Source organism: Cnephaeus nilssonii (assembly GCF_951640355.1).
Source record: "Cnephaeus nilssonii genome assembly, chromosome: 3".
NCBI lineage: Eukaryota > Metazoa > Chordata > Mammalia > Chiroptera > Vespertilionidae > Cnephaeus > Cnephaeus nilssonii.
Genome location: NC_137074.1, coordinates 55,547,327 through 55,560,067, shown reverse-complemented (window position 1 = coordinate 55,560,067; position 12,741 = coordinate 55,547,327). Strand labels below are relative to the sequence as shown.

General features: G+C 40.0%; 1 protein-coding gene across 1 annotated transcript in view; it reads right to left on the bottom strand.

Annotated features, from left to right (window-relative positions):
- The window catches only part of CCDC14 (coiled-coil domain containing 14), a 55,458-nt gene extending 43,912 nt beyond the window's left edge, over positions 1–11,546 (bottom strand). The window contains exons 1-5 of the mRNA XM_079762867.1: positions 11,416–11,546; positions 3,677–3,732; positions 3,277–3,349; positions 2,961–3,030; positions 2,750–2,872 (exon numbers count right to left, since the gene is read on the bottom strand). Of these exons, the coding sequence (XP_079618993.1) occupies positions 2,750–2,872; positions 2,961–3,030; positions 3,277–3,349; positions 3,677–3,732; positions 11,416–11,445 (352 nt within the window). The 5' untranslated portion in view covers positions 11,446–11,546. The remainder of the gene's footprint in view (positions 1–2,749; positions 2,873–2,960; positions 3,031–3,276; positions 3,350–3,676; positions 3,733–11,415) is intronic.
- Between the last annotated feature and the right edge of the window lie 1,195 nt (positions 11,547–12,741).

The following is a 12,741-nucleotide window of genomic DNA, read 5'->3' as shown; positions in this document are numbered from 1 at the left end:
AAAGAAAGAAAGCAGAATGTTTATTCCAACTCTATGAGGTCATCTTGGGCTGGCTTTGTTCCCTAAAGAAGCTCACTGCTCTTCTCAAGATGGCCTACCCTATGCAACAGTATCTCTTTCTGAGTCCCAGTAACCTCTCCATCACCTCATCCTTTAAGGCCCATGGATGATAACAGTTCTGCTGCTGCTGCTGGCACTGGGCTGATACAATCCTTTGTGGATTCCCTATACCCCACTTACACCTTTGAAATGAGTTTTTTTTTAAATAAACCCTTCTTGAATTATCTTAATTCGAGTGCTGCCATGTGTTTCCTGTTGGGACTCTGAATAACAAGCCGTTAAGCTGGGATCCAAGTTGCTACCATGGCACCACTACTGCCAACCATGTACATTCCAAATGGGAGTTCCTGGAGGAAGGGTGCCCTGGACAAGAAATAACCTGCCTTGAGACAAAAGTAGGACACTGGAGGAATAGGCAGCTGGTACTAACAATCCTTTCTTTGTCCATTGGGTCTTAATACAACTCTGCCATTACAGCACAGAAGCAGTCAGAGAAAATACATAAATGAATTAGCATGGCTGTGCTCTGACAAAATTTTATTTACAAAATAAATAAAATAACTGAACATTATTTATAAAATAAAACTGGCTGTAGTATTGGTCAGTATTGGTTTAGAGCAGGGATGGGGAACATCTGGCCCGAGGGCCTAATCATTTGGTCTGACCCTGCCAAGGCATTAGGGGTGAGTTAATTAAATCTTTGACCAAATAGAGCAGGCTAATTTTTAAGTGGATAATTTTGTATGGCCCAAGTGTGATGTTATAAATATCCAAATGGACCTTGGCAGAAAACAGGTTCCCCATCACACTGGCCGGTGTTGCTCAGTGGTTGAGCACCCATCCATGAACCAGGAGGCCACGTGCTCAGGTTGTGGGCTTGGTCCCCAGTAGGGGATGTGCAGGAGGCAGCCAATCAATGATTCTTTCTTGTCATTGATGTTTCTATTGCTCTCTCTCTGAAATCAACAAAAAAATATATATATTTTAAAAAAGGCTCCCCACCCCTGGTTTAGACTAATACTGACCAATAAAAATATAATGTAAACCATATGTGCAATTTAAAATTTTCCAGTAGTTATATTAAAAAAGCAAAAATAGGTAACATTAATTTTCATGTTTTATTCAAATCAGTATATCCAAAATATTACCATTTCAATATGCAATTAATTTTAAAAATTATTTTATTTTTTTGTGTTAAATCTTCTAAACCTGGTGTGTATTTTATACAAAGCACACATCAATCTGGATGCTAAATTTTCATCAAAAATGCTTGCTCTGGCCCTAACCGGTTTGGCTCAGTGGATAGAGCGTCGGCCTGCGGACTGAAGGGTCCCAGGTTCGATTCCGGTCAAGGGCATGTACCTTGGTTGCGGGCACATCCCCAGTGGGGAGTGTGCAGGAGGCAGCTGATCGATGTTTCTCTCTCATCGATGTTTCTAACTCTCTAGCCCTTTCCCTTCCTCTCTGTAAAAATCAATAAAATCTATTTTTAAAAAAACAAAAAAACTTGCTCTGTATTTTGATTTAATAACATTTTCAGTTGAAAAAGTAGATTCATGTACCCATGTTATTCCAAACATACTTAAATGTTTCTAATAACTGGATCAAATAACAGTTTCCAAGTTTAAATTAATTGAAATTAAAAAAACATTTTTAATTAAAATTAAAAAACATTTATGATTCAACTCCTTGGTTGTACTAGCCATACTTCAAACACTCAATGGTTAGTGACTACCACCCTGATCAGTGCAGGTCAAGATAGTGTGAGGCTAAACATGACTGGCCTCCAACATGGGTTAGTAGGTTGTTTCCTCTGCCTTAGTTCTCTGACTCAGGGGCCATATGGAACACCAACCTCTAGTCCTATGGATGCTCTCACCTCATTTTCTCACCTCTTTGCCTGGATCCTGATCTGTTAATATCCAGGACTATTGCTGTAGATGATTTTCTAAAGTTCACCCCTTGTCTGAGCTGAATCTCAGCATGCATTGCTGTGCTAACACTGAGCTGGCCCACCTGAGCTGTGGAACTAGCTAGTCCCATTCTTGTCCATCTGAATTCCCATTATGAACATTTTCATCTCTATTTTGGGCTATCTTGTTCTATATGTCTCCAAGGGACAACATAAGCAAAACTTGCTTATTCTAAGCTGTTTGCTGAATCATTACACTTAATTAAGTCAGCAAATTAACTGTGAGGGTGTAAAATATCCTTGCCTACATTCACTGTCAATCAGTGACAGGCTCTCTCTCCTCACATACCTACCCAATTTGGAATTTTACCTTCTTATGTACCATGTATTTTAACAGTGCAGCTCAACAAGTTGAGTGAATCTACTAGGATATATACATATACAACAATTTAAAAATAGTAACCCAACCAATATTATCTATGAAAACAGTGGCAAGGAGAACAAAGATAACTCTACATACCCCCAAATGTCATTCCGAGTTTTAATCTTTTTTCTTACAAAACTCAGTCACTTATCTATTTTACTTCTTGGGAACATGATGATAAACAAAGTAACTACTTAGCAATTAGAAGCTGAAGAGAGAGAGGCATAAGCATACACACACCTGAATAACCAACATATTATTAAAATGGAAGACAAACTGCATAATCCTGATAATTTATTAAACTCTCAGAATTAAGTATTATATTTAAATAAAAAAGTAAAAAAAAGACTTACAAATTTCTTTCCGGACTAATGAAGGAACAGTATGATTTTCATGTCCTTTCTTTTTAGATCCATGCCTTTTGCCTTCTATAGGTCTGGGATTACATCTATTTTCTGAATATACTATTTCTGAACCTGTTAATTAAAACAAAAATTCATAAGCATTAAGGGAACTACTAATTGAGAAAAGGTTATCAGAATAGAAGCATTTAATAAATAAAACCTGAATCTTCATTTCTCAAAATGTTCCGCAGCAAAGAAGCACAGCCATCAAGCCCTTGTACGGCTTCAGTCTGTAAGGAGAAAGTCATTTGGAAACACTTATATATAATTTTAATGCAGGAAAATAAAACATTGCATAGTTTTAAAATTTCTTTCAGGAATAATTTAGTATTGGTAGAAAATGTTTTAAAGCAAAAGCATTCATATTTCCTTAGGGCAATGAATACTTTACCTTTGAATTTTTATCCCCACTTGTTAGCTTTTACCTGAAGACTAATTAAAATAGTGTGCAATGTATCGATTCAGTTTAATCTTACCTGACTTTCTGAGTCAGAATGGATGGGATAGCCAGAATCTGCATTACAACGTGATATCTTTCTTAAATGGATCCTAGAAAACAAGTTTAATATTTTTATAAATAATACACAATTTTTCCCCATAATATATTGTAAGTAATCATTTTCTTTCAAGCAAAGGTTGGATAAGAGAACTTGTCCAACCATGTAAAAAGATGGATTTATATAGCACTTTATGAAGATTGTAAAGCCTGTTAAAATACTAAAATGATCAACGTGGGTAGATATGGAAGGTTCCTACCTAGAGTTTTGTGAAGGTAGAGACCCCACTAGTTTTCTAGGGTAGGCTAAATTTAGTCCAGCCCAAAGACCTGAAAAATCTCGAGATTTTCTGAAGTTGTAAGCTTCTTTAAGTACTTACTGCTTCTTTCCATTTGTTAATTTAGCAGGTCCGGTGTGCTTTCCTGAAGATAACACCTATGAAATAATGTATTATATTATAGTAGTTACACAAATAATTTTCTATCATACTCTCAGTATGCTGTCTTGACAAAACCTGAAATATCGCTCGTATCCTTTCTATTGTGGTAAAACATAACATAAAATTTACCATTTTTGCCATTTCTAAGTGTATAGTTCTGTGGCATTAAGTACATTAATACTGTTGTGCAACCATTGCCATCATCCAACTCTAGAACTTTTTCCATCTTCCCAAACTGGAATTCTGTACCCATTAAACATTATCTTCCCTTCCCTTCCTCCCCTCAAGCCCTGGCAAATACTCTGTCTCTATGAATTTGACTACTCTAGAGAGCTCATACAGTATTTGTGTCCTTTTGTGACTGGCTTATTTCACTTAATACATCTTCAAGGTTCATCCATGTTGCAGTATGTATCAAAATTTCCTACCTTTTTAAGGCGGAATAATATTCCATTTTATGAATGCACCATGATACTAATTTTTCATAAATGTGATATATTCTAAAAACTCATAATTACAACTGAACTCACAATTTGTTCTATATAAAATGTCAAGCAAGTAACATAGACTAGTTCCTTAAGTCTATGTGAGTTGAAATGAAGAAATATGATTGCAACCAATCAGAGTAAGTTGGACTATAGTCAATCCCTGAACATGTTCTACATTTCCCAAATTCTTCAAAACATATATAGGCAAGTCCTCGGATTATGTCGGACTTGACTAACGTCATTTCACGGTTACGTCGCCATCTCCCATTTACAGTACTTATTAAAAAAAAGTTCTGTCATGTCAACATAGGTACATACGTGCTTTATGTTTTTTATTATTTATTTACCATAAGTAAAGGTCAGGAATTGTTATCTTTCTTATACATTTTTTTTTTACTGTTTCACTTCATTACTGCTGTGTATATGCTTCATGTGAGTGACGTAGGTGCTTATGTAGGTGGGTTCGGACTTACAGCGAAAATCAAGTTACGTCGCGCTATAAAAACAGATCTCCAATGTAACCCGAAGACTGCTTTAATTTAAGTATAGGGCAGAGTCCATAACTCTATTTCTCCACATCCTATATAATAAAAGCCTAATATGCAAATTGTCCCCTCAACCGGGAGTTTGACCAGGGGGTGGCGCCAGCCTGCCAACTGCCCACTGCCCCTCCCCCTAGCCAGCCTGGCCCCCTATCAGCCCCCTACACCCTATTTGGGGCAGGCCGGCCAGACCCCACCCAGGCACGAATTTGGCACTGGGCCTCTAGTTCTTTATAATGCCTGACAAGACCAGCACACAAAAACTCTACCATTCCTCTTTATCCACATCTCATTCTCTCAATCTTTCTTTTAAAAGTCATATAGCAATACTGTGTTTATTAAAATTTTAAATTAAAATGTAAGTTGGCTACCTTTTGTGTATAAGAAAAAATATGCGTTTGTTTTTACATGCATCAAATATCTTGAGAGTTACACATGAAACAGTTCATTGTAGTTGCCTCTGGAGAGGGAAACTAAGAATCTGAGGGACAGAGCAAGAAGGGAGACTTTGCATGGATCTCCTTTCATAGCTTGACTATTTTATATCAGATAAATATGTTATCTCTATAAAAAGCAATTTTAAAAAGACATGGTTAAATTCCCTACTTACTCCCTCATATCACCAATCAGGTGTAGTCACTGTTGGCAGTTACATTTATGATTTTTCTGGACATGTTTACATATTTCATTCCAAGATAGCTCTGAGCAGTAACTAAGCTTTCTGGACTTACATAATGTTCTTTTATTTATTTGAATATGTACCCCTTCCTTCTAAGATTGCTATTGGAAATACACTGAAAAGGTTGGATTGACAGAGTTATATTTCTACTTGAGATAAGCCGGAATACAATGGAGTCACAAAGTCAGCGGTGAGAACCAATGGTCTCTGCAGATCCTCAGGGTTTTTCTCTTCAGTCTATGTATGTTGGTGTCCAAGCCAGAACCATAATAAAAATCCAAAGCATGCTAAGTCCAAAACAAGTATCACAATTATTATCTTTCAAAATCAAAAGTATTAAGATAAATGTATGGTATAATTGTAAGATTATACATAGTGCTTCTCCAAAAAATATACACGAGGTTATATTACAATCAAGCAAAGAAAATTACCCAGGATTAAAACACCCTACAACAGTAATTATCATATTGATATATTTCCGTCAATTTTTTTTGTATTTTCTAATTGAAATAGTACAAAAAGCTGTATACTTTAACCAGATTCCCCAATTATTGACATATTATTACATCTGCCATGTTCTCTCTCAGAATATATCCTAATAAAAGGGTAATATGCAAATTAACCATCACAAAGATGGCGGCGCCCAGTCCTCTCAGCCCCGCCCGAGTCCCCCAGTCCCAGGGGGGCGGCTGCTGAGAGCGGGCAGCGTGAGCAGCCTGGCGGAATGCTTGCTTCGTCACTGCAGTGACGAGGCAAGCGTTCCACCCCGACCGCAGAGGGCCTCTGACCAGGCCGGGGCACGGATGGGCCTCTGGGCAGCAGGTGTGGAGTGGCCAGGCCCCGCAGAGAGCTACTGGCACAGGGATTCGTGCGCACGGCTACTAGTACATATATAATTGTCTGAAGTTAAGTTCAGAGTAAGTTTCAGACATCATACCCCTTTATAGTTGAATATTTAATCCTAAAGATTTCCAAAGAACAAAGTCACTCTCATATAACTAAAATATAATTATCAAAATCAGGAAATTAACAATGATACCATATTATAATCTAAGCTACAGACTATTCACATTTAATTACCCCAATACTGCCCTTTATAAAAATCTGGTCCATGTCCAATCCAGGATCATATGTTGCATTAAGTTGTCATATGTCTTTAGTCTCCTTTAGTCTGAAATAGCTTCTTAAATTGTCACTGTCTTTTACAGCCCTGGCATATTTAAAGAATACAAACCAGCTATTTTGGTAGTGTCCCGCTGGACATTTAGATATATCTGATGTTTCCTCATTATTAGAATCAGGTTGTGCAGTTTTGGCAGTAATACCACAAAAAGGATGCCATGTCCTTCTCTATACAACCTGAGTAGGCACATGATGTCAGTCTGTCCCATTACTGGTGATATAAACTTGAATACTGAAGATGGTGCTTGCTAGGGTTTTCATTATAAGGTTACTTTAAAAAAATATATGTTTTTATTTATTTCAGAGAGGATGGGGAGAGAGAAAAACATCAATGATGAGAGAATCATTTGATTGGCTGCCTCCTGCATGCCCCGCACTGGGGACTGAGCCACTAACACCAAGCCCGCAACACTGGCATGTGCCCTGACTGGGAATCAACTGTGACCTCCTGGTTCTCTAGGTCCACACTCAACCACTGAGCCACAACGGCTGGACTGTACGGTTACTTTTTTACCTTTGTAAATATTAAGCATCTTGTGAGGAGATACTTTAGATCATGCGGACATCCCCTTCATCAAACTCTTGCTCAGCAGTTTTAGTATCCATTGATATCTTGCCTTAAATCAACTGCTTGCCAAACAGTGATTTTTCTAACTTACATCATTCCTTCTACATTAATTGGATTTGACTTCACTGAAGCACTTTTCCTTCTTCATTTACTTGTTATTATAGACTAGTTGATTCCTATTTTATTCAGTGGGTTATGTCCACTATTATTATTTTGATGCTCAAATTGTCCCAGGTTCTATTAGTATGAGTCTCTTCAAACTGGCTCCAGGTTCATTATTTTTAATTGTGGTAAGAACATAGCATGAGATCTATCTAACCTCTTAAGTGTTTAAATGCACAACACAGTATTGTTAATTACAGAAATGACTAGAGGCCTGGTGCACACGAAATTTGTGCATGGGTAGGGTCCCTAGGCCTGGCCAGAGATCAGGGCCGATCAGGGCCTTCTGGCTGCGGGCCAGGGCCTTCCTTCATTCCACACCACCCCCTGGTGGTCAACAGACGTCATAGCAAGCGATCGAACTTCCAGTTTCCTGGTCAAACTCCTGAGGAGACAATTTGCATATTAGGCTTTTATATATATAGATGTTATATAGCACATCTCTAGAACTTATTCATCTTGTATAACTGAAACTTTCTACTTACTAAAGATACTCCCACTTCCTCCTCACTCCAGCCCCTAGCAACTACCGTACTTTCTGACGTATAAGACAACTGGGCATATAAGATTTTCCGGGGTTAAAAAATCATTATACGCCAGAAAATATGGTATATTGGGACTATATTGATGGAATTAGATATAATGGATTAGACATATTGGACTACCGTATTTTCCGACGTATAAGACGACTTTTTAACCCAGGAAAATCTTATACGCCCAGTCGTCTTATACGCCGGAAAATATGGTACCATTCTGTTCTACTTCTATAAGTTTGACTATCTTAGATACCTTATGTAAGTGGAATATGATATTTGTCCTTCTGTGATTGGCTTCTCTCACTTTGCGTAATATTAAGATTCATCTATGTTGCATATGGCAGAATTTCCTATTTTTAAAAAGCTGAATAATATTTCTTTATCCATTCATATATCAATGGACATTTAGGTTGTTACCACACCTTAGCTATTATGAATAATGCTGTAGTGAACATGGGAATGCAAATACCACTTCAAGACTGTTTTTCTTTTGGGTACCCAAAGTGGGATTAATTTTTTTGAGAAACCTTCATATAGTTTTTCACAGCAGCAGTACCCTTTACATTTCCATCAACAACATACAAGGGTTCCAATTTCTCCACATCCTCACCAATACTTATTTCCCGTTTGGGTTTTTTTGTTTGTTTGTTTGTTTTTTAATATATATAATAGAGATCCTGTGATACTGATTTGCATTTCCCTGATGACTAGTGATGACCATCTTTTCATATCTGTTGGCCATTTGTATGTCTATAATTAATATTTACAAATTCTTTGCCCTTTTTAAAATTAGGTTGTGTCTTTCTTTATATTTTTGAGTTTCAGGAGTGCCTTTATATTGTGGATATTAACCCTTTATCAGATATAAGTCTTACAAATATATTTCCCCATTCTTTAAGTTGTGCTTTCACTCTGTTAATTATTCCCTTTGCTCTGCTTATCTTATGATTTCCCTATCTCAGCTCTTGTATTGACCATTTCATTTCTCCAATGGAATTGACCATTTCTCCAAGAAGCTGTGGTTCCTTTTAGTGGACAATAGTATTTAGAAACCAAGATTTAGGCACTAGATGTGTTCTTTGCTACTGGGGCTTCCAATCTTTTTTCATATGATTATTTACTTAGCCATCAAGACTTGATAGTTGTAATTTTGAATCTTGTGTTTTCATTTTTAAATCTTTTCCATATTAAGGTGAACATAGTCTTCAAAACTTTTTAATGGTTACATAGTATTTCCTTGAGTGCAAGTAATATGATGTGCCCTTGGCTTGCTTTTTGTTTTTCCCAATTTAAAAATGAACCTGAAATAAATCTTTCCATATACTGAAAACAGCCTTTTCATATTCAGGATCAAAAGCTTAGCCCTGGCCAGGTGGCTGAGTTGGTTTGGAGCGTCGTCCCCTACACCAAAAGGTTGCAGGTTAGATTCCTGGTCAGGGCACATACCTAGGTTGAGGGTTTGATCCCTGGTCAGGGTGCCTATGGAAGCCAGCCAATCGATGTTTCCCTCTCTCCCTTCCTCTCTAAAATTAACAAAAACCATTCTCGGGTGAAGTTTTTTTTAAAAGCTTATTTGATGAAAGGTTATTTGCTGCTCAATGGCCCTTAATACAAATTGTAAAAGCGCTCTCCAAACTGAACGCCCCAAATCACAATGCGCAAGAGAATATGTTTTATCTCACATTTTCTTCCACTTTTTACTTTGCTATTTGAGAAGAATATAAGCATTTCTTAGAAGTCCTACTTTCTACCAACCAGTGCAAGATAAACTTACATTTGTGGAATGACTTAGGGACTTTCATTTCCAATTATTCCACACCCTGTGAGCTGATATTATGTGTAAGAGGTGGAAACCTAAATTTCAGAAAGGTGGCTTGTTCCGCCTTACACCTTTCTCAGTAAAGTGTAATGTTTAAAAGAATGGACTCGGCCCAGCTCTGTGGGTCTGAATCCTGTTTCCGCTAACCATGGGTGTAACTGCAGGGAAATTATTTACTCCACCCCTCAATTTCCTCATCTATAAAATGGGGATGATAATAGTAACTACCTCCCAAGGCTATTATGAAGACTAAATGAGAAATTATATGTAAAAGCACTTGCAATAGTACCTGTCACATTGCTATCTAAATTTAGCTGCTATTGTTATCATTAAGATGGTAGTAAACTAAGTTTTAAAGGGGACTAAATTTTGTTACATTTATGCCAAGTCTGAGATAGATGTTTCACCAGATTCTTTGACTTAATCTTCCCAATTCTTTGAGGCATAATTTTATACCTATTTTACAGAGGAGGCTCAGAAAAGTAAAACGTGCTTTGCTTACTATCACTACAATAGTGGCAGAATAGGAATTTAAATCTGTGACAAAACCATGGTATTACCTCTTTCTGACTGGGTATATTCTGAATTAATATAAGAGAACGATCTATGAAGGTGAGGCTGGTCTGGAAGTACTCACGAGAAAGTCTTAAAAAAACGGTAAGATTCACATTAATGGGGAAAACAGCATTATAGGTGAGTTAATAAATGATGGAAGACCAAAAAGAAGGGGGAAGGCTGGATATATTTAAGGAGAACTAGAGGGTCTGTACGAGGAAGAGTTGATTCATTCCCTGAAAAGCTTACTCCATGTCAGGTGCTGTCCTAGGCCTGGAGGATGTAGACATAAATTGTGTAGTAAGGAGGCAGGCAGATCAGCGACTTCCCTAGCCTGAAAAGTGGTCTGATAAAGGTTAGAACAGGGCACAAAAGGGGAGCCAAGGGGCACCCAAACACTGCGGATGGGAAGAGTGTGAGGCAAGGCTTCTGGAAGTAGCCATTGAGCTGAGGGTCGGGAGTTGGGAAGTGGAGATACCGGAGACAGAAAGGCCTTCTGGGCTGGACACAGAGCACCGGCGTGAGGGCAGGAGAGGACCCGGGCGTCCCGGACACTGCAGACTAGGTGGGCAGTGCTGGGCAATGCTGGGATAGAGGCGGAGGCTGGTAAGAAATGCAGTCTCAGGCCGAAGAACCGAGATTTTATCTTGAAAAACAAGTGTTCCAGCCTCAGATGGTAAGAGAGTCACTTAGTGACAAAGAGGATGTGCATTTGAGAGGAGTAAGGCTAAAGGCGGGGACACGAACCAGGAGACTTTTTAAACTACTAGTAAAATACCAGCAATTGTGACGAAAGATCAGCTGAGAGCGGCAGTGGGTGGAAGAGCCGAGAACCTGGATTTGCTGCAACAAAGCACTGGGGTTAAGTCCCCCGACCCAGCGGCCGAGGCTGGCCTCGAACTCGGGCCTCACCACCGCCAGCGCTCCGGAGGGCTGCGATTAGAACACACTGTGCATCTACGGACAGAGCGGCTGTGTTACGATGTTAGGATTAGGTGTCTCCCCCACGCCTCTTTCCCAGCATTTTTAATGCGGCGCGGTTGTTTTTTGTTGTTGTTGTTCACAGTTTTGCACGTCCCCCAGCTCGAGAACCCCCCGCAGTCCCTCTCCAGCCCCACAGTGAACGCCTCAGGGTCCACAGCCCTCACCTGGCCCGGCCGAGATCCGGACCTAACCATCTCTTGCAGCTTCAGAGAAGACCAGACCGAAGGAAGCAGAACCACACGATAAAAGGAATTAACCGCCGAAGAGTCCCGACCGCCCTTGGCCCGCCCCCCGGGCTTCCGCTTCCGGGAAGGAGCCCGCGGAATACCCCGCCTCATGGTGTCCAGCGCGCCGCCGAGGCCTCAGAGCTTCTCGCAGCCGGGGCACTGGGCTTGCGCAATAGACCTCTCCCGGCTCCGGGCTCTACACCCTTGTGAACGGGGCGGGGCCAGGGAGGGGCGGGACCGGGCGGGAAGGGGCGGGGCCGGGTGAGGAGGGGCGGGGCGAAGAGTCCAGGCTCTGAGCTGAGCACCACTGGCCCCACAGTACCTGGAAGGCCTGAGTTCAGGGTCCTGCGGTGAGGGCTTCTGGTGGAGGATAGCCGCCCTGCATCAGCTGGGGGAAGTGACGACAGGACTCAACAGGGCATCTTTTAGATGCCATTGTAAATATAATTGCTTTCTTAATTTCCTTTCCAGAGTGTTGTTAGTTGTGTGTTAAGTTTGTATCCTGCTACTTTGTTGAATTCCTTTATTAGTTCAACAGTTTTTGCTGTTGAAATCTTGTTTTCTGGAAACATAAATGATAAGAGAGAATCATTTATCGGCTGCCTCCTGCACACCCCTTACTGGGGATGGAGCCCGCAACCTGGGCATGTGTAATTTAACTGTGACCTCCTGGTTCCTAAGTTGATGTTTGTTGGAGTAAGTTCTTCCTTGATCCTGCTGACAGTGCCAATTGTGGGAGTACTTACTCCTTCATCCTGCTCAACTCTGCCAACTATGGGGTGCACAGGTCCTCCTCTACTAAGAACTGTACCTTCATGGATGCCGGGTATTAGACGGAGAAGGTATGAGCAGTCATAGGTGTATAAGAGAGCATTTATTGTAGCCTAGGTAGCCATTGCTACTAAGGAGCCATTAGACAAAGCAGTTCTTCAAAGCAGCCCTTGTTAATACAGTAGCAAACACAGGAGCCATACCAAGCAGGTGTGCCCTACATAAAAGCAGCTTCTCACCAGCTGGTCAGTAACACATCTTTACACCAACTTAGACAAAAGAAGCTCCTTGCAAATTGTGACATCAATATTTGTGCTACAGAAAGGCACGCTTGCGCAGTGCATACAGTACAATCACTGTGTCCTTGCTTTTGCACCTGTGTATGACAAATTGGCCTTGAGCATACGGCGTACTTTGGACAGGGACCCCACACTCCAGTTGGCCATGAACATCTGGCATACTTTGATTAGGATTTCCACAACGCTCAATCAC